The following is a 26,112-nucleotide window of genomic DNA, read 5'->3' on the forward strand; positions in this document are numbered from 1 at the left end:
GAAAAAAAGAGAAAAGTATTTTAAGGCAGAATACATGTTTTTGTACAATTTCTTGTGGAGAAGAACTCCTAGTATTAATTAATGAGCCAACACTACAACCATTGAAACAAGTGAGACTTCTGTCATTTACTTCAGGCTGAGCAGGTTTTCATACACGTCATAAACAATTACAGTAATTTTCATTTACCATCTAAACAGCGAAAGTGCTGTGCAGCCCACGTGGCTAGGTTCTTGTTTTCTCTGAACAAAGTAGATCTCACTTCTTGTATTGGTAGGTACAGCTGGGCAGAAGGTGTGTTGCATAGTGTGGGGTCTGTGGAATCAGAAAAGAGCATTGGATTTTGGTCCTGCAAAAAAAATACTCAGTGTTGGGGTTTTTTTTCCTCTCTTGGAGGTAAAACTGTTCTAGCTGTTGGGGGGGGGGGCATTGGTGTTGCTTCTAAAGGTTATTTCTTGACATTCACATTCCATAAATAACAGGAAGGATACTGTGGTTTACATGTGGTTGCAATTCTGGAAAGTGGCAGTCTATATTTTATTGTCTCACCAATATCCATGTTAGATCTGCATAGATTGGAAGTAAAAATATTGTAGTAAACTAAAAACCATTTTTATAACTATCAGTATAAATTCACCTTGACCCTAGGAATGTCAAACTATGACCCTGGCCAAAGCATCACAATGATGAAAATTCTATTACAATTTATTTATTTAATAATTCTCTTAATGATCACAGTATCAGATGACATCTATTTCATCTATTATGGCTTGTGAAGAGAAATGGAATTATGCAGAAAACTTTTATTATCACTAAAATTGTAACTCTGATTTGCAACTACACCATTTTATGTCAAAGTATTTAATATTTTGAGGTGTGGAATTAGATTTCTGAATTTGTATTCCATTCTTGAAACTGGTATAGGAATTTTGCCTCACAGTGAAGCATTTCCCATAATCAGTCCTTTGGTGATGCCCAGATATGAAGGTGCCTTTCAGTGTGCAGGGTGTTCCTAAGAACCTTTTTTTCTATGCTACAGCCAGTAAAACTTGTTTGGAAGAGCCTTGCTAGGCCAGAACATCAGACACTACGTTCCAATCACAGTTCTCCCATCAGCTGCTGCCCTCAATTTATCTCTTTGGTCCTGTGCAATATAGCAAAGGTTAAAGCATACAAACAGCTGAGTGGGCTTACTTTATCTTTGTTTTGAAATCATAAAATCTCTTTAATTTAAGAGGTAGATAATGCTTGGGAGAGTCAAGTGGCTGAAGCCATACGAGCTGGGTGGACTTCAGATCGGACATTAAGAAATTCTTCACATTAGATATTGGAATGGACTGCCCAGGGAGGTGGTGGAGTCACTGTCCCTGGGGGTATTTAGGGAAAAGACTGGACATGGCACTTAGTGCCATGGTCTGGCTGGTTGGTCACAGGTTGGATTCGATGATCTCAGAAGTCTCTTCCACCCTGATTCTGTGGTTGCGTGACTTGCCAGGGCTCACCGAGGGAGAGCACTATGTGGTATGGCCAGTGCTCCTAGGGGAGCTCACAGGGACAGAGATAACGGGGGCTGGAACCAGAGGACGAGGCAGAAGCTACGGGGTGTCTGACAGGCAGGCCACGGAGTTCAAACATGACGCAATCTCAGAGACTGCTAAACATTTTTTTCTTCTTGTTACAGGCGTTTTTCGTGAATCCTGAGCTCACGCCTCCCTGCTGACAGCCTCTCTGACAGACAGGCTGCCTGGGGGGGGGACCGTTCGCCGCCTTCCCGCGGCCTTCCCGGGCACGTCCAGTGGCGCCTTCCCCTTCTCACGGAGCCGCCCCCGGCCCTCAGCTCCCCCACCCGTAGCGGTGCCCTCGGCCCCGCGTCCCCTCCGTCAGCCAGCGGAGCTCCGCCCGGCGGCCCCGCTCTGCCTACCTGGAGCCACCTCTATGGTGCGGGGCGGGTTCGGGCGGCGGGGGCGGTGCGGCGGGACGGGCGCCCGGGCCGGCGGCTGCGGCGACTCCCCTTTGTGTCTGGAGCCGCCCGTGCTGTTGGGGCGGGCGGGCGAGAGGGGGCGCGGGCGGCGGAGCTCCGGGCCTCGCTCGGCTCCCGCCCGCAGCCGGCGGCGGGCAGGGGAAGGAGGCGGAGCGGCCCCTCGCCGGCGAGCCCGGCGTGGGGGGAGGAAGGCGCTGGCAGCGCGGAGGGGCTGAGTGGAGACCGGCGTGAAGAGGCCGGGCCAGGCTGCCCAGCGGTGTGGAAACTCGGGGCGGGAGGCGGAGGAGGGGAAGGGCCTTCGCCCGCGGAAAGCAGCCGGGTGCGCTCGCAGCTGGAGCCGCCGAGGAGGGGCCTCGCCGCCCCGGGCCCCACCTTTGTCGGGGTGGCCGGGGGTGGCGTCGGTGCTGCGGCGGGGGCCGGGGCAGCGCGGAGGAGCCCGCCCGGCGCGGGAGGCAGATGGGCCGGGATGCAGCCGCAGCCCTCGCCGTGAGAGCAGGGGGCCTCGCCGCCGCCTTCCCCGGAGCGTGAGGCAGCGAGGAGGGGCGGCCAGAGGACAGAGACCTTTGCCGGGATGGGACGCGACGCCGCCGTGAGCCCGTAGCTCGCTCTCCGTGCCCCGGCCAGCCCGCAGGGCCCGCGCTGACTGACACCGCTGAGGGCGCGTCTGGATATGTTCCCTTCCCAACCGGGCGCTTTCTTCGATGTCGTGAAGCTGCGTGGGAAATAGCCCGGTTCCCAGCGGGGTCGGGAGCGTGCCGCCGTCCTCCCCGGCGGGGGAGATGCCTCGGGGCTGGGAGGCAGAGCCAGGCGCTTCCTCCGTGTCCGCTGAGCGCTGCCGGCTCCCGAGGCATGAAGGCAGGCGGCTGTAATGGAGTAAGAGCGAAGACGGCTCCTCTCATCTGCCATTTGCCCTTCCAGACGGGATTGTAAACCGAGAGAGTTAAGGAAGGCTGTGTGAAAGCAGGAGGAATTTCCTCTCTTTGGGGTTTGGCTTTTTTCTCTTTTTTTACCCCCTTTTTTTTTTTTCTACTCCCGGCTCGAACCGTGGCTTGCCCAGGTATGCCTGCCTCACTGCAGCACCTTGTGCTGGTGCTTCTGCTCTCCAGTGCCACCCTGCTGCTCGGCACTGCGGCTGGTGAGTAGCCACTGGGTGTAACGAACTGGCCATTTTGGCAACGGGAAGGGGGTGGGGTCCGCTGGTATTTGGGCACATCTGTGCCTCCTTACAAAGTGGTGTGCATCTATTTCAGCGGCGAAGCCTGATAAAAGTTTTGAAATCCTGATACGTTAAGTGTCTCGGGGAATAAGATCTGCTTTATTGTGTAAATGAGCTCGACCTGCGCTCAATAAGAATGCTTTGCTTAGATCTGCATCTCTTGTCTAATAACTTACTTCAGTTTTGAAAAAATATATAATCTTTTTGTTTTGCATACCTCGCCCTTTGTAAGGTAATGCAGGAATTTTTAATATATATTTTAATCGTCAGCAGAGCTGTGCCTGTTTTGCTTGTGGGATCTTCGGGCACAGCCATTTTTAATTTTATCAGCATCGGTGCTTCTCGGGGCCTTACACATGTGCTGTAGTTTTATACCAGAATTACTGTAATGTGTATTTTTTTTTTTCCCTTGGAGAGGTCCGAAGCAGATATGAAGCTATTTCTTTTGTCACTTGTGATTATAGAACACAAAAAAACACTATTAAGGAATGCTGAAAGATCTTGAAGAGTACTCTTTTTTATAACAAGAAGTTGGAAGCAGAAATGCTAACAGCGTCCTTACTCATATATTTGGACACTAGCCCTATTTTTAATTGTGTTAGGAAGCTCAGTGTTAGATATGTAGGGTGTTGGAATAGAGACGTGTGTTGGTCTGGCATCCTTTGCTTTTCTGTCACGGTGACAGATAGCATGTTGGAGCCTTTGAGTGTAACCCAGCTTTGTTAGGCTGGGTTAATACCAATTGTTCTTGCAGTATACATTTTCCAGCACTTTTGGAAGACTCGTGCGACTTTTCTGTCATTTTACTGATCGGGATCCAATCTGTAGTGCTTGCTTTTCTTCATGTTATTTTATAATCTGCTGGGTATAGTTCATAAGTGAATCTTCATAGGAAAATTGCTGAATCTTGCTAAGATGACCCAACAAACTGATGGTAGTTTCCATGTTATATTTCAGTGAGGTCTTAAATTAATTTGTCAAAGTTGAAGATACTTGGTGTCATTATTAGGAAAATCCTGTAAATGACACATTTAGGCAGTTTCTCCATCGCCCTGACTGGGTCATCCCTGATTTTCTTGCTTCTGCTTACTATGAGGTATCTTTCAGGAAGATTCATAAATGAAAAGCTTGATGTTTCCTATATCATCCTAACCTTTGACTGCCATTATTTTAGATGGATGTCTGCAGCGTCTCTCTGTGGTAGTTTCTGAGGAAACGTTTTTATTTTTTTTCCCCTCTTTTTTTTTTTTTTTCCTGGGAGAAGGGACTTCTGAAGGTCAAAAATCTTGGTATTAAAGCACATATGAATCAAGAATGCCCAGCATCTCAACTTTTGTTTCAAATGTATTTTGTTTTCCTTTATGAAAACTTCAGTGAGTTGGTAATTTCTGTGCCTTGGTGAAGAAGGCTTACTGAAGGAGCAAGTACATATTTGTACCAGGCCAAGGGCTGGGCAGGTGCTGTAAGAGCCCATTTGCACAGTTTACCCAATTCACTTCAATTCTGACATGGCAACAGCATTCCCAGTATGTCAGTCTGCCTTGTTAAAACGGTATTAACGATGTCAGCTTGGTTGGTTGTTTTGTGAATAGGAACCTATTTTCCCACTGTGATTTATTTCTTAATTGTGAAATTTTAACAATTCACATTTAAAAAAAAAACTTGGTCATAATCCTCTGTAAAAGTAATTACATGGATGATTTGAGCTTTAGTTAAAGAAGCTAATGGTTGATTTTAAGTTTACACTGCATTTCAGAAAAAAATGTCTATACATGGGGAAGCTACACTAATGTGTAATTCTGCCCTTTTATGTTCATGAAAGAGCCAACACTCTTTCTTCTCTTCCCCTCCCCCAAAGTATGAACTGTATGCTCCCATCAGAGTGAAAATGCTGCCTTTGTAGCTTTGAAACCCCTATTAATTCTTTCTTCTGATTAGTGAACAGATACTATATCTCAGCAGTGTATAGAATTGAATGCCTATAAATGCAAAATCATGACATCAGAGGGAAAGTATTTTGATAACAGGTTTTTAAGTTTCTGTCTGGAGGAGAATATCTGGACCTCTCTGGGGAGAGCTTCACAAAGACCTGGGCTTAGTATGGACAGTAAAGGGACGATAAAAAGATGAATAAAGAAGATGACCAAAAAAAATTCTTACTGTGGGGCTGTAGATGATAGTTCCACTCATAATCTGAAATATGAATGAAGAGAATGTGGTTCTTCCTTCCCCTTTGTAATTGAAGATATAATAAAGAACTAGCTCTAGATTCAGAACTATTTGCTGATTATTAGGAAAATATTACTGGCTTCCTCCATAGAATACAGATCTTAACAATTATCTGGTAAGTCTGTATTTAATTAGTCCTTGTAAAGAGAAATGCTACAGTGAGGACATTTTACTGACAACAGTCTTGGGTAGAGGTTTAAAAAGCAGTATTGGGCAAAAATGGTTTGCAACACTTTGTTCTTTATTTCTCAAATTATTTGAAATATCCTTTTTTAAATCTTTGGTTTAGAACTATGAAACACATTTATATGCCTTTATATTGTAGAGGATTCTGGTGTGTTAATCATGAGGGTTTGCGCCTGAAGAGGTGATTGGTGAACCTTTGAGTGTTCCCCAGTATTGCGAAAGAATTTTGTTTGGGTGTTCATATGGACAAGATATTAAAGATACAATCTTTCCTCATTTCACTTGCTTACGTTCTGCGATATGCAATACTGAATCACTTTTCCTTCTGCGTGCGTGTCCAGGGTAAACAGCATTCCATTGTCTAATGTGTAAATTATTTGCAGAAAATATAAGGTGAAAATTAAAGCAAACAGAATATCCTTTTATCTTTGGGAATATTTTCATAATTCTGTATCTGTGTGGTTCAACAGGGCTGCAAAAATTAAAGTGTGGAAGGAATTGGATAGAGATTGAAATTTTTTTTAAATGATAATTTAAATTATTAATTAAAATGAGTGAACTGAAGCATCTTTATATGATTCTATCTTGCTGGTTAGAGTTACCTTAGTATCTCAACATAATTTGTTTGAAATGTGAATTGGGTAACACGAGGAAACGTCTCTTTTGGATATTCAACTCAGTTCTTCTAATTTAGTGTTTTGAATTAGTAACTGACTCTGTGATATTAGCCTAGGAGATGCAAACCAGGCTCTTTGCTTGAGGAGCACACTGGTATGCCTGATGAGTAACCATACACACAAGCACAGCCTGGACACCAGACTAGGGGTTGATGGGCTGTCTGCTTGTGTAAAGAAATGCTGTAGCTGTGAAAGCCCAGGGTTCTGCACAGAGCCATTCACCCCACTGGGAAGAGCCCTTTTTCCATTAGGTAAATCAGCCTGTATGAACCTCTGTGATATTTCAGCTAAGGTGCTTCCAGTTTCCAAGCAAACTTCAGTACTTGAGTACTGCAGTGTGCAGTGTAGGCACAGCCTGAGGAAATGGAAGCTGTGCTCATCTGGTGGCCAAGGAGCCCAAATTTCAAGCCCAGAGACATTACACAGATACCTTTCTTCGGTGTGAATTGTTTTACCCTCAAAGTAACCACGTGTAAAAGGTTGGCTCAATTGTCTGTCTATCCTCTGATGACAGCAGGCCAACCTCATTTCACCCTGGACAAAGAGGGAAGCATAACTCTGTGTTTAAAATTATTCTTATGGTGAAGTTTGTTGAAGTGGTTATTTTGATGCCATCTCCCTAGCACTACAAATGTCTGTAAAATTTTTTTTTGTTGACTTCTACATTGTTCCCCTTCCTTTTTATATCTCATTAAGTATTTCTCAGTAATTTGTATAGACAGTGGCATTGTTTCCTTGGGAGATACCATCTTCCTCTGCCTTTCTCACTGGATAGATGGGAAAGTTATATTGGGTTCTTCAGAAATGTTTGACTCCTAACAGCAGAGTGCCTGGTACTGGAGCTGCATTGTGTTTGCACTCAGTCTAGCTGTGCCATGAGTATGTGCTGTCATTTTCTGGGCAGAAGCTAACTTTATAGCCAGGGCTGTGAGAAGAGTGTAAAGTTTCATTTGGAACAAAATGTTTATGCCCTGAATAAAACAGGCTGGGTGATGCTTTATGTTGGGTAGGACTGGAATCTGTGTGTAGCTTACAGGCAGTAACTATTAATTTTATTAAGATTGTAGACTTAATGGAGCTACTCACTGCTTGATTTTGAATTCAAGCGTAAGTGAAATACAAGAACTGTTCTCCAAAAAACTAACATTTTAGAATGCAAACTGATTTTCTGCAGCGTGGGTTTTATGGTGTTTTGTTTTGGGGTTTTTTTGTGGTTTTTTTTTGGTTGGTTGTTTTTTACTTGTTTGTGGTTTTTGGTGGTGTGGTGGCTTTTGGTGTTTTTTTCCTCTTTTTTTTCTCTGAAGCATAAGTTCACAGAAGCATAAGGCTGGAAGTGATTTCTCTGTTTCCTCCATGGTCTGGTTGTGTAAGTACAGATAATAATGTCTCTCTAACATCTCTAAAATCTCCAGTGAAGAGGGATTTCACAGCCTGTCTAGGTAGTCTGGCCTGTTACAGTGCTTAATTATAATGTTTTTCATAATGCAACAGTAGTAGATTTTTTTTGCCTCTTTTATAATGCAAGATTGTTTAAGATATGCCTTAATTAATATGTGGCAATCCACCTGAAAATGTAGTGTGGAGTACACACACAGACAATTGCCAGGGAATATCAGTTTAGATAAGTTCCCGTGTTGAAGCTTAGTGTCTTGAGCTTGGCTACAGTAATTTGTGATGGAAATCTTGAGTTGACCATCAGTGTTTTAAAATGCAGTTTGGCAGTTTTAAAAAACTTATTTCGATTTCTGATGGTGCCTTCCTGGCTCAAGATGTCTGTTAATCTGTTAATTGCAGAGCTGGGAGCTGGGATGAGCAGCTGAGAATCTGATAGGAGAGGTCAGTCAGGGGGTGTGGTGAGAAGGAAGAAAGGCTCGGACAGGAGAGATTTGAAAAGATGAAGGATTCAGTCTGGTTTGCTGTGGGATGAGAACCAAGGTGTAGTAGACAGCCAGACAGAGATAGCGTCTGAACATTTGTCAGACTTGATTGGAATGAAGCTTTTGCACTGGGAAGAGAGAGAAAGCATAGTTGTAGTTTGCAGTTTTGAAGATTTCTGTTCTTTATTATGAGAATGAATGAGAGACCCAGTCATTTAGACGATGCCTTTACCCTTCTCTTTTTTCCTCAGTCTTGTAAATTTGGAAACCACAAGCTTTTGGGTGGTGATGGCATTTTGTTTCAAGTAACTGGGATGTGTCAGTTTTGTCAGCTGCCTTCTTGAGTTTGCATCAAATCATGTTTTTTTGTTTTGAACTGTAAATGTCTACCTTTTGCATTTCTCAGTACTCTGTATTTTCTCTTTGGTTTATTATTTCTGTGAGAGAAGGAAGGAAAAATAGGCATTATGGACACAGAAGACTTGTCTTTGGCATCTGTGGACCCTTCTGTCTCCACCTCTAACTCCTTAATCTGCTAGCCAGTTTCAACCATATGTGAAAGATGAGAAAAATCTCAAGACATTAATTTGCTACCGTTTTCATGAAAATTAGAAATGGAATAGAGGAAAAAGTTCCAAGGTAGAGGTTCTTCAAGGGAAAAGAGGAGCATAACTCAGCCCAGGTAATTCTGTTTGCTTAAAACTGGCTGCCCAGTCAGTGCAAGGATGCTGGCGGTGTGTTGGTGCATACACTGTTCTGGACTATGCACAGTATATTTTGTTTTGTGTTCTCTTGGCGTTGTGTACGAGATCTGAGGGAAAATGGGGGATCTCTTCTGTGGGAGATCTGGGAGTTGGCTGAGAAGTGTGGGAGAAGAGTCACATTTCTAGGCAGTTAGTTTGCTGCTTGTGGAACAGCTGGTGTTTCTGAGACAATGTAGTAGCCAATTTTTTTTGACTGAACTTGCAAAACAATGCCCAAATCACTTTACTGAATGGTTATCATCCATTTATGAACTCCACAGTGTGTATGAGTAACTCAAAGGGTATGCATTGTTTTTCAAACTTTCAAAACTGGGTTTAACTGACTGTCCTGTGTATACACTGTAGTTCAGATATCCCACACATCAGGCTTCCTTATGATCGTCTTTTCAACAGTGCTGTAACTCAGGCTTTTCCTGTGGTCCCTTTGAATGCTTTTCTAATGTATTATACTTGCTTCAATCTGTGACGTGTATGAAAAATATTTTACTATTTGTTTAAGCAGGACTAATGGGAAGGTAGGTACTGTCACCTTCTGGGCTGGAGTAAATGGCAGACGATGGCATTGGTACAGGGAACCTTGCCCACCTGCCACTAACAAGTCAGTACAGGAGCTCCTAGTATTATGTTCAGCCAAAAGCTGACATTTATGCTCCTTGTTCTACTAGATATCCTTTGACTATTTTGAGTTGTAAGCAGGATGGGTATAGGAAAATATGGGTAAGAGGCTTTTTTTTTTTTTTTTTTGGTGTTAAGATGGCTGTAAGTATGATCATAGGTCACGTATGTTAATTGGGCTCCTTAGTTTATACATTAGAGAATGCAGCACTTAATTAATATCAAAGTGTTGGGCGTTGGCAGTGTCATCTCTCAAGCTTGTCATTCTTGGCATGAAGTGCACTTCCCTCTGCATAAGTCACAAAGGTCAGGTTTACCTGGTGTGAGAAGCTTTAATGTACTTCAGTGACAAGAATGACTGACTAAACATGCTCTGCTGCTTTTGCTTTTGCCTTATGAGGAGACTTCCTCAGTATGGTTTGGTTTCTGTTAAAAAAAACGATTTTATTTCTATAACCAAAGCAGCAGATACTTGATACAAGACTCCTAGACCATCCATGTTAAAGAACCTTAATTAGATTTTTCCAAGAATTAAAGTTAATCCACAATCCTTTGTTAGACTTGACAAACTTGTATCAGGAGAAATAGTGGGTTGTGTTACTATTAAGGCTATTTTCTATAGTAATGATTGTATTAAATAAATTATCTCAGCAGTATGCTTAGTTATCCACTGTAAAAAATGCTTGCTTTTATTAGTGATGGGGTGGTTCTGTTGTAATTAGTTTGTTGTTGAACATACTTGAAAATTAGTCCTTCCTTCTGAGGCTGTCCTTCAGAGAGAAGTCAGTAAAGCTGATTTCATTGGGAGGCTTAGTGTTCCTATACCTTCCAAGCTGCAAAAATCATGGTCTGGATATATTTTATGCAGAAGAAAATGTGCTATATGCTGTGAATTTTTGTCAGTCCTTTTATTTGTTTAAAACCTAAACGCTAGAAATTGTTTTTCTGTATTTATTTGCAGAGAAGGGACTTAGCTGAAAATTAGGATTTTTAAACATGATTACCAGTTCTTAAACATGAATTTTTATTATGTTGACCTGTCTGAGATATGAATGATATTAAAACCAATATAGGAAGGTGAAGAAAACTAAGGTTGTAGTAGGAAAATCGTAGCAGCCATCTTTTTAGTTAGACAGTGGCACTGCCATATATATGCAAAACAGGCACTTAGCCCAAGAAGAAGCTTTCTGTATTAAAATAATTTCAGTTGCAATCAGAGAAGCATAAAAGGAACCCTGTAATGAAGTTCGTCTGGATGCCACCATGGTGTTGGTTTCTTATGTTTGCATGTTTGAAGTTCTTTTCCTTTATTTCTGGCTGTAAAGGCCCAGGCCAGGAAGCTGCAGCCAGAGCAGCTGCCATGACCGAAATACCCAGCCAGGCCTGGGCTCTGCAGCTGTAACAGGAGCCCAGGGCACACGCTCCTGCCTCCCTGGGTACTGGAGAAGGACTCGGCTGAGAAGTGGAAGAACTCGTTCCAGTGTTCTGTGCTATTCTTACTCGGCTCTGCAGGCAGGCATGAATGACTCAGTGAATTTAAATGAGTGAAAAAAGATGTGGAAACAGTAGGATAAATCATGCCTCATGCCCACTGCGGCAGTATTTGGATCTCTGTAAACTTTTTAATCTAGAATATATGCAAATTCTCACTTCTAATGTGTATTACATAGATACAGTGAAGATGAATTGTAAAACATACATGTGTATATCTATATGTGTCTGTATGTATCCTTACATACTCAGTATGTTACCAAAATTCAAGCCTATAATATGATCCACTGCTAAAACCTAGTATCTTAATATTAGCAAATTTGGTGTTTGCATGATGTTCTTAATTTCCAAAAAGTCCTTATAAATGGCTTATTTTGCATGATGGGGAAACTTTATACTTATTAATTACATCCAGATTCTACCAGGATCTGTTAAATAATTTCTCTTTTAGTTATGCTAAGATGAATCTGACCTAATTAAATTTTAGTTAAATTTAATCTGTAGTAGTTAATGCTGTTGCAGCAGAACACAATTATTTGGTCACAGTCGTTTTGCATTGTTTTAGCCAAGAATTTTAAATATTTTTTCTGATTTTTTTCCATACAGACTTAAGAAATATCTAAAGTGGCAAATAGAGAGACTTTCTTTGCTTTTATTGTTTCCTGTCAGAGAAGTAGTACCATTAAGGAAGCTGTCAGCAAATTTAGCTTCCCTTATTTTAAGAAATACTGGAACAGAATGTTTGTGTGCAAAACAAATAACCCCCTAATTATTATTTTACTAATCTGTATGTAGACTATATAGCTACTTAAAACTGAAGATGTGGCTTTTGAGCACAGGAATACACAGCCCAAATATGACGTCACACAGTAAATTAATTTTAAAAATGGGGAGAAGAGGGGTGTGTTTAAGGAAGACTAGTGATACAGTAATAATATAATAACTCACACAACTTTGTGGTTTCGCTTTGAGAATGTAAGAATATTTTCTTCTCACTTTCCAGTGTGCAGGGGAAGAAAATCAGTAAGGTCCTAAGACACTTGAATAATAAGTGGTGCCATAATATACAAGACTGGTAAGAATGCTGTGAGCAGGAGTCATTTCACTGAGGAACTCTAGAGGCATTTAAGAGGGAATGTGCTGAAAGGCATGTTGAATGGAGTTCTGTTGAGGAATGGAAGAGTTAAATGTGGAAACAACTATTCAGATGTTCTGTACTTTGAAGCAGTCATCAAAACAAAGTGTTTCATCTTGAAGAAGAGGTTTGCAAAAGGAAGCAAATATTGTCACAGTGATATCATGGCCAGCAACTTGATTTTCTTGACTGGTTTTAGAAGAGTGGGAGAAGGGATAGTAACAGAAGAGCTGAGCTGAGAACAAAATAAGGCATGCAGAAAAATAAAGAATGGGCTTTTAACATGGTATAAACAAAACTGGTAACAGAGTTGGTGATCCAGTAACAAGGGAAAAGAGGATAGGTGGGGGAAAAAAAAAGCTCTGCAGTTAACATTCTCATTAAAAACCAGGGGACCCATTGGGAAGAATAGTGAATTGTGTGTAGCACGCAGGGCGGTGTGCATTGTACTCTTACTCCTCTATGCCTTGTTTCAGAATGAAGCTTGCACTAGCTTAAGTGAGAAAGCATCTGAAATTGCCAGTAAATCCAGAATGTGCCCCAGAATTCTGTCTCAACTGCACTGTGTGTAGCCAGTGCTCATGGTAATAGCAGCAACAGGTTTTTGTTTGAACTGTAAAGAAACAGATGAAAACAAAAATTTTATGTTTTAAAAAACATTTTTTAAAAAGTTTTTATGTGGCATATAATGCAGAACTTTACAGAGCTTATTTTTACAGAGAGCCTGAATAATCCAGTTGTACTAACCGAAATAAGAATTTGCTTAGAATCTCAATCCTTTCTATGACTTTACCTCTTTGTATTTGGTTATGATTAACCCTCCATAAATTTATTGTTACATATTTGTGAAAATCAGTACTTAGTTTAAGTGATTGAATGGCTGTGGAGTTTTACATACAGTCTGTATGTTTTAGTGTTGCTTTACTACAGCAAGATAAGATACGGCTTTTCTTTGGTGCTGGTTTCATGTATTTGTTGTGCATATGGTACCTTTTCTGCCAAGTTAAAATCTTAAAATGTAGTTAAATCCATAGTTTTCAGACATCAGAATTCAACATACATTTAATGACATATGTCACTTCCAGTCTTCCTGCAATATGTTCATGCATATAATGCAAAAGAAAAACCCAAAGACATCAACAGCCTTTAGACAGGCTTCTAACTGAAGATAAATCAAGATAATTCTAAATACTGAACTTCTTTACTGTATCAACTAACTCATCTTCTGTATCTAATTACTGAGGGGAAAATGAACATTTATGTGAATGTTCTGTATTTAAATGGAAATTTTAAAAAGTTGCTTTTCCCTTTCTATGCTGATGTGATGCCATTTCTGAGCCTCTCAGTGTTGTTTTTTTCATGTTTTTGTGTTCGTGCTATAAGCTTAAACCCAGAATCACTTTGGGACAATGAAGTTCAGCACAGTTATATTCTATTTCCAGATGCTTATTATGCAAGATGCTGGTGTAATCCCACAAGCCTTTTTAGTATTCCTGTGTTCTGAATACTTTATTCATTTGTACACATTTATATTTAGTTCTTTGAACTCGACAGAGATTTTGGAGATCAGTCATTTTGGTGAGACTGCCAGGAAACACTGAGAAGTAAGCCTATTGCAATATCCTGGCTTCTCCAGATAAAACTAGACATCCTGGCTGGATGTTTACCAGTGTTATTACAGAAGAAGGTATTTGTGTCTTGATTCTTTCCTAGATTTGTCCATCCTTCTCCACCCTCGGTTTTGTTATTCTTTTTAGGATAGTTAGAATAAGCATGTCATGAACTTACCTTTATGTTACCGACATGTGCTTTCAACATGTAACTGCAACTGAATAGTTTAAAATCTACAAATACCACAAACAAACAGTTATTACATTTAGCTGAAATATTTAAGAGCACAGGAGGATGACGTATGCGATGGAATCCGATAGTAAATTCCTTTGTGGCAATTACATAAAGCAGTTAGTTTCAGTGCTTAATTGATAACACTGAGGCTTGCTTCACTTCCGTGAGGTGTGGGAATCCGAGTTGCAGAGGTAACTGCATTCCATCAAGTCTCAGTCTAGACAGGCACGAGAGCATCATTCATCCTGTAGCAAACAAGGAAGGCTAATCACCTTCTTAAAAGTGACCTTGCAGCTAAAGAATGTGCTGTGGTGGGCACACAGGCAAGTAGAGAGCTCGGTGCCATCACCAGCAACACAGGTCCTGGAGTTACGGGTCTCACCTGAAAGGATGCGATCTGAATTGCAGAATGCTTGTTCCTTCTCATTTTACAGGGGTGGTGGTTTTTGAAAGAAATGGTTTAGTGAATTGCTGTGCAATTAATTATATTTGATTGAAGGAAAAGCTCATTATCTAGTTGAGGTGGGAGGAAGCTTGAAGTGCACTTTTATAGCAATAAGTATTAGGAAGCACTAGTAGAAACTCAACTGCCTTTAATTGAAGAGTAATCAAGCGAGCTTTGACTTTTTCAAACAGCATTTACAGGAAAAGGGCTTTTTTACTGTATTTTATTTTATGAAAGTGGATGATGTCTACTTCTAAGGCATAGCAAAATTAAGAGGTAAGTGTGATGTAGCACAAAGTGAGCCCCGTTTAAATATTTCTGCTGGATTTGGTAGCCTGATCTCTACACAGACACTAACAGAATTAGTTGTAAAGGATTTAGGAGTCGAAGAATACAGGAGCTATTGAGCAAAGTGTGGAAAGGTAATTTCAAGTTTTCTTGGTTATGTGAGGACAAACAGTTAATAGCAGATGCCCCTAATAGCACAGGAGGCACAAAAAGAAAGATGCAGCATGACAGCTCGAGGATAAATGTTAAGAACTCCTAACAAAGAGATGTATAGGAAGAGTTCAGATGGAAACTAGTTTGCTAACTGCTGTGCTTTGATTGACTCTGTACATGCTCCTAACCTGCAGTAAGTGTTAAAATAGCTCCTGGAAAGAAGTTGTGAGTATGAAGATGCTGAGCTGCTGTAGGATAAATTAAGTAAATTACCACTGTAATTTCATATTTTATGTTATCTGGCTTTGTGGGTATCCTTCCTTCTCCCTTGTCAATTGTTCTGCTTGAGCAGGAGATCATAATCCTGCAGATTAAGATCCAAGTGGAGCATTTAAAGAAGGGAAGATGCAAATGTATTTAGCAGAGAATGAGCGCAATTCTGTAGTTTTGTTTTCACTCACAAAATCAGAATTACCTAAAAACAGAGCATTGTAAATAAACATGGAATTAGTCATATAAATCCCTAAACTATCATTGTAACAACTATCTGACCTTAATTCAGATGCTTTGTGCATAACTGTGATGGTTTTTATAGTGTTTTTCTCTGCAGGGGATTTGCCTCATTTGGTGATAAAGGGGTAATTTCAAGGTCTTGCAGAGAATAGACTTTTGCAGTTGCACACTCTCCTGCTTCTCTGTTCCCCTTGGATGTTATATCCCCCAGTTTAGAGGTGATTCTTCATGTGTGCTTCTTTCTTGATACTACCACTTCTTAAATTTCACTTACTGCCCTTATTTCAGTTATTGTAGAAAGACATTTTTATTTCCACTTGAACATTGCTGTTTTATGCATTTCTTCTCTTTAATGAAAAGAAACGAGTTGTATCATGTTACTAAAAAGAGATCTTTGATAAGTGCTCAGATCAACTGGGGTGGATAAAGGAAGTGCAAGAGACTGAAGTTTATTCTTCCCTAGAGGAATGCTTAGCTTCTCTGACTCTTCTGGTATGCTTTCAAAAAGTAAGTCTGCTTTATTTTTCTACTTTCATTGTCTTGCAGAACACAAACTCAGAGAATCTTGACAGATCCACTGTGGATGTATAATTTGTTCTGGGGGAGATGCAATGGGGTGAGATTAGAGGCAGTGTAGGACTGTTGTTGCCTACCTAAACTTGGCTCAGTATAGCCCACAAGAGGTGGCTCGTCTGGTAAACTTTTAAACGTGCATGAGCTTGAGTGAGTAATTAAGGAAGTGATTTCAGATATATATTTAAATAATGCTTTCAGAAGAATCATATGAAGCTTTGGTCAAGATCTGGGGAGAGGGGGCAGTAGGTAAAATTGTGTGAAGGGCTATTCCAGTCCTTGGGAAACATAGAGGTTCCGTGCCACAGATTTCTGAACTATTTCTCCTATGGTGCATTTCATTAAAAGGTTCCAGGACTTTTGAAAGGCAAGCTGGTAATATAATTTGTCGCTGCATAGACAAAAACCAGAATTATTCTTAGCATTGTCAACTCTTGTGTGGCAGGGGAAGGTGGGTGTGACAGTTCAAAAAGAAAATGATCATGCTCTCTTGGAGATCTGTATCTAGTCATTAGTGTGATAGCGGATACCTTGTAGTTCTGCTAGATTTATTTTGAATTCTCATCTTTGTGTTTGGAATTGTATTGTGCAAGACTGATGAGATCAGGCTTTGGAAGTTAGCTTAGAACTGCTGTAGCCTTTGCTTGTTCTGCCCTTCCTATCCTTCCGGTTTTTATTCACCAAATGTATACAAATGTGAACACAAATACTGTCTTCATCTCTAATGTCTCCATCTGAGGAAAAAGATAGAGTTCCTTTCTCATGTCCCATACTTGGCATATGGTAGCATTTATCTAGTTCTATTAAGGACTGCAGAAGACTTGTTCTAGCATATGACAATAAACCTTTCATAGCTTAAAATAAGCAGAATTAAATGAGAGTCAGAGTTAACTAGGATTTTGGCAACGGTGCTTCAAGAGAGAAGCTCTTAAATTCCTCTTCAGTGATCCATCAAATGTTTGCTTTTGGCCATCAGGAGCTGACAATTCATATGGTGGTCTCTACAAATTCCTGTACTTGAGTTTAATTGTCCCAAGTGCAAATGATCACACCAAGCAAAGCTTAAGCAGTACAGTCAGAATCTGTGTGAGGTCTGCATCCCCTTTTACACTTACTTGTACACCAGCAGCTTAAATCTGGATCCCTTGGCTGGCCTCAGGGCCCTACCTCATTCAGGCTTGCTATTTTTGTGTGGAATAGAAATAGATGCACTCAAAGGTAGAGTTGCCTGCTGCCCTTCAGGGCAGAGGTTGGTTTGGAAGCAGTATTTGGCTTTTGCTTTGAACCTGTGACAGTATTGAAGACAGTCCATAGTTGCAAGCTGCAAGCCCAGGTATTTTGTAAAAACAGCTGAGAGAAAAGGAAATAGTAGTTACGGCTGCTGTGTAAGATGAAGAAAGGAAATGGGAGCCTCCCTTAAGTGCAGCCACTAAGAAAGATAGTTAAAAATAGCTGCTTTTCCCCTCTAAACAATTGCCTAAGTTGCCATAAATCTTGTTTTTTGACGTGGAGACAAGTCTCATTCCCTGGGTGTTCTGTTCTGAAACACCAGTTGTGTTTTGAGAACTTGCTCTGTGCACGTTGATTATTGCAGTACAGATGTTTAAAAGGAAAAAACAATCATTGAGGCCTCAGTGTGACTGTAATGAGCAAAAGCATGACAGTACTTAAAAACTATATAGACAGTGGATGGGAGGAGGACCACAGTGAGATGAAGTATCTTGCTGTTGCTTAGTGTGCCCCCAGCAAAGAGGAACAGATACCTGGTTTGCTGCCTCTGAGTGCATTGTCATCCACCTCACCATCCTTTCATAATGATCCCAAACTGATGGGTTTTTTGAGATGTCTCATAGTGCAAAGCTGGTTGTGATAGCTTTGTACTAAGTAAGGCTGCTCTCATGGAGAAAAATTATGAAAAGTGGCAGCTTTATTGCAAAACATACAACTATTAGAGACACCAATTTTAAAAGGAAATTTTGGTTTTGGGAGGTTTAGAAATGCATTTATTACTTTTCTCACAAATGTTTACTGCTCTGTTTCAGTTCTATACAAAGTGCAAAAGTTCAAAAGAGAAAACGCTGTCATTTCAAATATATTTTGGAGTGTTTTACTTTGCATCTTACCCTATTGCTATTTGAATTCTGATTAGTTAAACTGATTTTTTTATAGTCATTCCTGACCACTACATTTCTTCAACTTGTTATGCCAAGCAGGCCACAGATTCCAAATATCTGTTGTTTTGTATCATCTACTCATGCTCTTTGTCCTTTTGATTAAGCTGCTTCTGAAATGTTTAATAAAACAGCTAAGAAAGCCAAACAGATGACTTAAGAGGTAGTGTGTACAATTGCCCAACTACTTAAATGTATTTTAATGATTCAGCAAAAAGTGTTTACTTGGTAGGCGCATGGTGGATGTTCCTTATTTTAGATGAAAGTGAATTTCTAATCTTAAGTTGCATCTAAATTAGCAGTTCCAAGTGTCTGTACTCTGACATGCTTTCACTGCTTTTCTTAGAAGCAACAGGAAACTAGAATGTTCTCTATGTAACTTATTTTCTTCCTTTCTTTTTGACAGTGAGTATAGTTGGGTTTTCTATTGCAAGAAAAAACAAATTGTAGAGGCATGAGCACGTTGCTAGAATTTCATTACTTTTATTTCCTTTTTTTTCATATTTGTGTATTTCTTTTGGGTTTTTTCCACTTTTTATCTCTCTTCTGCCCAGTGTTCTTCAAGTGCCTGTTCTGCCTATGTAGAAGAGAGAAGAGGTAATTTGAGCCTTAGCATTATCCAGTTACGTTGTTGGAATGCTTTGGTGTCTAATACTAGTACATGCGGAATTATTCTGAGTCCTGCTTTCTCTGTAGATACCAAGAAACTCTTAGACCAAAAGGACATTAAAATGAACATATGAAACCCTAAGAGTGTTTTCTTTTAACCTCCTCTGAAGCTATCAATTTTTCACATCTCAGGTAGTAAGTTTAGTGTGAGGGAGTCCAGTGGGCTACTGTCTGAGAATCAATAAAAGCAGATTGTATGGATTTATTCAGATACTGCCAACTTCTAGTGCAATTTGATGAATTTTAAGATACACATACTATGGTGAAACTTTAATGTAGTTGTGGCTGTTTTGTTCTTGTAATCATCTGATTTCCAATCCCTTCCTATTCGTAACAGCCATTATTTTTGCTAATGGTGAGCTTTGTAATTTTTCTTAAGGCTTTTTGTGTGTGAGAGAGAGCAAGTTCAGGATGATTTTGGTCTTAATTAAAGTTATTGACTCCGGAATTAGGAGACAACATTTTAAGTCATCTTTGGACAGTTGGAACTTTAAGTGTCCAAATTCTGAAATGGACAATGTAGTTTTATTAGATTCTCGAATTAAAATGCTCTAGTTGCCAAACCTTATGTTGTGGCCATATGAAAACCATTAGGACAGTGGACATGGACACTGAACTATAGTTTCTTGACTGTGGGAGAAACATTCTAACTAGGCACAGATTTCAAACTATATTAATGAAAAAGTACAATAGAATTAAAAGTATCGCAGTCTGTTGTGGCATACAGATGAATGTAGGGTAGAGTACTGTTAAACAGATGAAAAGATAAGGCATCTCTAGCAGAAAAAGTTATTTCAATGATTTACTACTTGGAAGCACATGAAAATTTAATGAGGTGCAGGAATGCTGATAACATAATTGGAGATTAACTTTCTTCTGTTTTGATTTTCCCCTGTGACTGAATGGCTGAAGCACCAGGTAGGCATGAGGCTAGTGTGAAGAATGAATCCTCTTCACAGGGGCCATGGAATAAAGATCTGTTTAAGCATGTGGAGAAAAAAAACTTACTTGAGTTAGTCACCAGAAAAGATTGGACAGAGAGGAATTGTTCTTTGCTTAAAGTCTTTGTAGATTTCTTAGTAAATAGAGTAAGGGGTAGATTTTTGATGATGACACATGCACGCAGTTTGTGCATAATTACCTGTCTCTGTCATATTATGAACACGTTCCTTCTTTCAGGTCTGTAGTATGTAGTCTTATTGGTATTAAACAGGAATCTGCAGTGAACCAATTAAAAATACATGATATCTTAGCATTTTTATTTGTTGATGTAATTCTGTAAATACTACGGACTACAAATATGCAGTCTTGTATCCAGATACCCTGGTGAGAGCTTTCTGCTGTACTGTTACGGAAGAAATTAATTTAAAAAGAGGAAAAAAAGAAGTGAGCCACAAACTCAAAACTTCATATAGTGAAAACAAGATGTTATTAAAAAGATCTCTTGTTGTATGCTTTGAACTGAGCAGTTTATTTCCTACTGTTTGCTACAATAATATTTTTCTCCTAAGCACAACATTGTGACCAGAATCACAGAATAAATGCCAGGGACCTAAGGGTGAGCAGGGGAAGGGGAAGAATAAAAAGCTGCTTCTACAAAGCAGAGTTGCTCTTTATTGGAGACCACAAGCATTTCCATTCTTTCTTTTCTCTGTTTCAGCTGCATCTTCTCCCTGGCTTTTGGTCTTTTCATTTGGTTTTGACCTCCTTTGTTTGTATCTGCTTTCTGAGCAGTGGCACCACTGCTGCTTTCTCCACTGACCTGTGTTCTGTCTTTTCACTGTTTTTCACATACCAGGTCTCTTAATATTTTTGGGGTTTTTTCTATTTTGTGTGTTTCCCTGGAAAGGGCAAGGAGATTAGAAGACAGAGTCATGCTTTTAGTTCCAGCTTTACCAGAGTAGCTGCTTGGCTGCTGGATGAGAAGCTGAAGTTCACCTCACCTTACTCATAAAGCAGCAGATATTTACCTGCCTATGGAAGCAGCGTGTGCAACAGTCCCATGTCCTAGAGAGACTGCAGAGCATGTCCAGTGCTGCTAGTCTGTGAAAAATTGAGTTTCCAAGCTAACAACCTCTTCTGAAGTTTTTCAGAGGCCTATAATTTTGGTACTTTGTCAAGAAAATGAGCAATCCTCTCTCTGTTCCCTTTCCACTTCCCCACAAGAAAAAAAAAAAGCTCTCCGCAAACCAACCAGGAGCCACACCCTTGGTATGAGGCAGCCCGTCTGCCACAGTTTAAATTCAGCTTCTTCCACTTTTAGAATTTGTCAACAGAATACTTTAAAAAAGTATTTTAATATGGACTTCACAACCTATTTTTTCTAGTCTTACTCGCAGGCATGACAACATCATTTTAACAGAGTCTCTTTTTAACTTCTAAGTAAAAAAGTAGAGAAACGCTTGCTGTATGAAATCTGTGACCTCACTTATAGTTTGGCAAATGTCTTAAGCAACTGAAAATGGAGTTCTTCTAAGATGTGTCAGATCCGTAATTACAGGCAGAATTCCAGGCTGGGTTATAATAAATGTAATTATTCCCTCCCCTGTCAATTTAAATTAAAAGTAAGTAAATATAAATAATGTCAACCCAACTGTCCCTCAATGCTGTCCTCAATTGGCTAACATTGAAAAGGTGGCTAACAGTGCAATTAGTTTTTAGAAGAGGTCCTAAAACTTGAATTTCAGGTTATGTATATGAACATACTGAGGTAAAATAATGTGAAGATAAACTGGAACAGGAGTACTTGTGGTGGTTGGTTTAACAAAACCGAATCATGATAAAAAGCCAATGACAAAACAGACCTAATGTGTTAATGCAAATATTTTTAACCTATTTGACCTGAATTACTGTTATGTCTTCCACTGTTTTGCAATTTTGATGAAAACTTCCCTTCTGCTTGAATTTGTCTTGTAACGTTAACAAATTTTTTTAAAAATTAGTGCAGTACTCAGTAATTTCATGGAATTTGCATGGAGAAATCTGTAACTGCTAGCAAAATCTTTTGAAGAAGATAGGCAAGCACTCCGTTATCTAATGATGGAGAATTGACATCACTGATATTCTTCAGCTTGTCCCCACTCCTGGTGCTTCTCAAACAAGCTGCTGTCTGTGGAGGACAGTATTCTAGTGACTGCTCAAGCTTGTTTTCTGCTCTGTAAGAAGAATGTGTTTTCAGGTGAGTGTTTTTAATGGCTCTATTCACAAGAGCACTCCTCAGAGCTGCCCATGCTCCGATTTTTGCAATCAGGATTTCAAATAACAAAACCTTATATCCCAGTGGAGAGAAATCTTTGTGTTCTGTCTCTAGGACAGTCCCAGTGGCATAAACTGTGTGTCTGACAACTAGTTTTACATATGAAGGATTGTTTTAAAGGCCTTTACAGGAGAAGTAAATGTTTGTCATGGTTCCTCTTGTGAAGACAGTGTTGTAATGGTTGCGCGGGTGAAGGTGTACGGCTGGCTGCTGTGCATGAGGCACCTTGTTACACCCTCCATATTTTTGAGAGCCTCTGTGAGGCAGTGTAGTATTCTAATGGAGCCAGCAAGAGGTTTGATGTTTCTTAATCGACTCAAGACTGTTTTCTGTGGCCAGGAGATGTGCTGAATCTTAAAAGGAATATGAGAGACTGTCTGAAAGGTATAGCAGGGATCAGTGTAGAGTACCCCCTCCTTTTGAGTACTCCAGGTGAAGCTTACAGTGGCTGTGTTGAAGTAGTTACCCTTCTTGGAGGGAATTTTCATCCCCATCTTGAAACATATTTGGTGCTTCCTGAAGCAAGGAGAGACCTGCTCCAGGTCTGCCAGGCACTGCAGATGATAGGGCACTGGCTGTTGGGGGGGATTCTGGTAAGTGCATGTTTTGACACTCATGTTTTAAATTCCCCAATGCTGCAGTTCCAGTCACTGCTTATGATGAAATCATGTAACCAGTAAATTATTTACAGAGGCAGGGCTGCATTGGCAGAGGTGCCCTCATTGTGAAGTGAAAGCTCCCTAAAGCAATGAAACAATAGAGGGTAGAATTGGAGCAGAATTTAAATGAAGTAAAGATTTTGTGGCAGCCAGTCAGAAGGTCAGATCGGGTTTTCTGAAATACTGGCTGGGTTTGTCTCTCAGTTCTGATTCTGCAGCCCTGGAAGTTTGTAGAACTTTCTGGTTCTCTTCATAAGGTGACTAAAATGTGTGTTTGTCATAGCATCTTCTGATAAGCTACTATGGCTTTGCTTATCAAGAACTTGTAAGGGATTCACAGATCCTCTTCTCAGGTATTATTAGCAAGGCTGGGGAGACAAGGTCACTTCAGTTCAAGCTTGTTTAGAAGAGTATGCTGACCACTTTTGGTATGGCTGAAATAGTATATTTAAAACAACAGCAACAAAATTATACTTCTTTCTCTCTACTTCCAACCACCCTCCACATCCCAGGCAAAAACCTGACTGAGAACAGACTTGTTAAGCAGATAGTAAACTCCTGTTGTGACCATTCATTATGGACTACAGAGGACTCCCAGGTCCATAGCCTCATCTGAACAGAACATGGGACAGAGGTAGCTGGCTGTCTTGGATGGGCATAAGGGAGGAATTCAGCAGAAATAAGCAGTTGGATTTTAAGGGAAATTTAAGAACACCTTACATTTCAGTATCTCATGGATTCTTGCTGCTTCCAAATATTGTTACCACGAACTTGAATTTATTATATAGTACTGTCATTACAGGCTTTAGGTTATGTCAGCACATCTTTAAAAACAGTCTGTGGGAGTTTTTAGGTGTGTATTTGATGTTAACTCCAGGATCAAATATTAACCAACATTACAATATTTACTACTGTAACTTACTTGCCTAATTTTACAGGGTTTACAGTGACTGTGGGTATGATACATTCTCAAAAGTTGTGTGGAACTGAGAAAAAGGAGTTTTGAAGGTGGATTCCCTCTCATACACACCCGTAATGGCCACTAAAGCTTGTGGACAAATTCTCTGAACCTTTCTAAATATTGTTTGTAAACAGTAATAGATATCTTGCCTCGTTTTTCTAATTCTTAACTATTCCTTGTGATTTATGATATCATGAGAAGCAAGCCATTATCCCACAGGAAATGGTTTTAGAGCTGATAGATGCCGCTGTAAGAAATAAAGGGGTTTTTTGGACACGTCATGGTTCCTGTTCAAGGTAAGGCTAGATAATCAGTTTTTGAAGAATTTTGAGTAACTTCCCCTTTCATGAATGAATGCTCTATCTGTGCTTCTTAACAGCTGCAACTGAGCAGCGTTCATTGAATATACACAGAAGTAGTGCACCATAGCTAGACAGTATCTCAAATCCTTCCAGCTGTAAATAGCCATATGGTGGGACAGACTGCATTTCAGTGGTTTGGAAATGTTGGGGCAGGTAGGACAAAGTGAAAACTTCAGGACTGGTATGTAAGCTAGGCAGCTGGGAGCTAAAGGGTAATATTCACTTGTCATTAATTTGATGCAGAATGGTGCTTACAAGGGTCGGTGCATCTGGATTTGCAAATAGTCCTACAGTGTCACCATTCATATAATTTTTGGTTAGGGAGCAGTTGGTTACCTTGAAAATAAGTAACCCATGAGATAATAAGTTAATCAATTCTAAAATGTTTCTTATAAAATTCTAGCTGCACTTCTTTTATGTAGATAGTTTCACCAAGAAATACATTTCTCTCTGCCTTATCCCTTACCCCACCACCCTTCTTTTTTTCTTTTTCATTTCAGGGCAAACAGAAGTAATTTCTCTGTGGAGATAGTATTTAACGTGTTTTTAAAGATGATGTACAAATTTTTAACTCTTGACTACCGCATTTGGGGTTTGCACAGCATTACTTTTTAAGATGTGTCTCTAGTTAACAGTAGGTGAGGTTTGGTGAGTGAGTGCCCTTTGAGGTAGGGAGAGGCAGAGGGGTACTTGGAGTTCTTTGCTTACTTGTGTCCCATTTGTCTCATTCTGGCAAGGGCCTTCAGGAACCAGGCAGGAGACTGCAGCTTCTGGAGTTGGTGATTTAGTCATCCTTCTACAGCAGCAATCCATTAGGAAATCTCTCCCAGCTTCTCTCCTGCTCCTAGCTGTGTAGTCCTTCCTCTCCTCTGTACTCATCTGGAACCCCTCATTAAGCAGCTTTAAGTCTCTAACTGGTAGAAATTTAAGCAATGTTTTTGTGGGGCTACTGACCTAGTTTTCTGCCAGACTGGTGAGTTACAGCAGCTCGTGGGGCTCCTGCTGTGGGTCAGCTCCAGCACTTGTTAAATAGTGGGAGTGTGCTGTGCTTTTGTACCCTGCTTTGAAATTTTCAATGTTTCTGGCAATTTATTCTGAGAAAGAAATTTAGCTCTGCCTGCTCCTGTATTTATTCAGGAATTTAGGGCTGTTAGATGGTGAAACATGATCTGTATATGTACTTAGATTCTGTGAGTGGCTGGGTTTCTTAATAACACACATCTATATCCCATTGTAAATGTAAATTTGAAGAGCCTGTGGCACTTCCCTCTGGCACAGAATGGTCTGTATTTCTTCTTTTATGTTACTGGAGCAAAGTTTCATAGCTAACTATCTAAACTCACCCTTTAAACATGTATCAGACTGATAACGTAATTCATGTCTGTTGGTGAAGCATGACTCTTCTTCGTAGCAGATGAATGATTGTAACAACATAAAATATCATGATGTTACAACAACACTTCAAAATGTGGAATTTGCCGTGGAATTTTGTAGAATAATACAGTATTTACGTGCTGTACAAAATGGCTTACAAGGCGCAAGCAATTAAAAGAAATGCTTCATTATGCAAGATCGAGGTAATTAACTAGTTAAGTTCATAAGATACGAATTTTTAAGACTGGAAGAAAAAAGTACATCCACTGCTGTGTATTTTTCTTCTAACAGCAAATCTTTGAATTTCTTTCACCTACAGATAGATTCACCTGCCTTCCAAGCTGAAATACTTGCCTGCTTATCTTTCCTTATTTTAGTAACCATTTACATTAAGGAGATTGAAAAGATGTTCTGAGTAATCAGACACCTTTTTATTATTATCGAAGTTCATTCTCATAAAACTAATTTAAGGTCATTTTTGTTGTGATACAGTGCAGTTGTCTTGCTTGGTTAATGTGTCTTTATACACCATCTCTCTTTGAAACACTCCCTCTTCCCAGTGCCTTTACGTTATCCTAGAGGAAGACTCTTCTGAGATGTTTGCATTGGACAAGTAGTCTTGAATTTCATGAATACTTGTGTGTAAGGAAAGGCAAGTCTGATTATTTGCAACA

General features: G+C 40.1%; 1 protein-coding gene across 2 annotated transcripts in view; it reads left to right on the plus strand.

The window, feature by feature from the left end:
• The first annotated feature begins 2,157 nt into the window (after positions 1-2,157).
• The window catches only part of BMPR2 (bone morphogenetic protein receptor type 2), a 108,132-nt gene continuing 84,177 nt past the window's right edge, over positions 2,158-26,112 (plus strand). For both annotated transcript variants that reach the window (XR_014226583.1, XM_082285295.1), the window contains exon 1: positions 2,158-3,114. Coding sequence is in view for 1 of the 2 variants with exons in the window: in XM_082285295.1 (XP_082141421.1) it covers positions 3,039-3,114 (76 nt within the window). In the remaining variant the exon portion in view is untranslated. The remainder of the gene's footprint in view (positions 3,115-26,112) is intronic.

The sequence above is a fragment of the Coloeus monedula genome (genome assembly GCF_965178545.1).
Source record: "Coloeus monedula genome assembly, chromosome: 7".
NCBI lineage: Eukaryota > Metazoa > Chordata > Aves > Passeriformes > Corvidae > Coloeus > Coloeus monedula.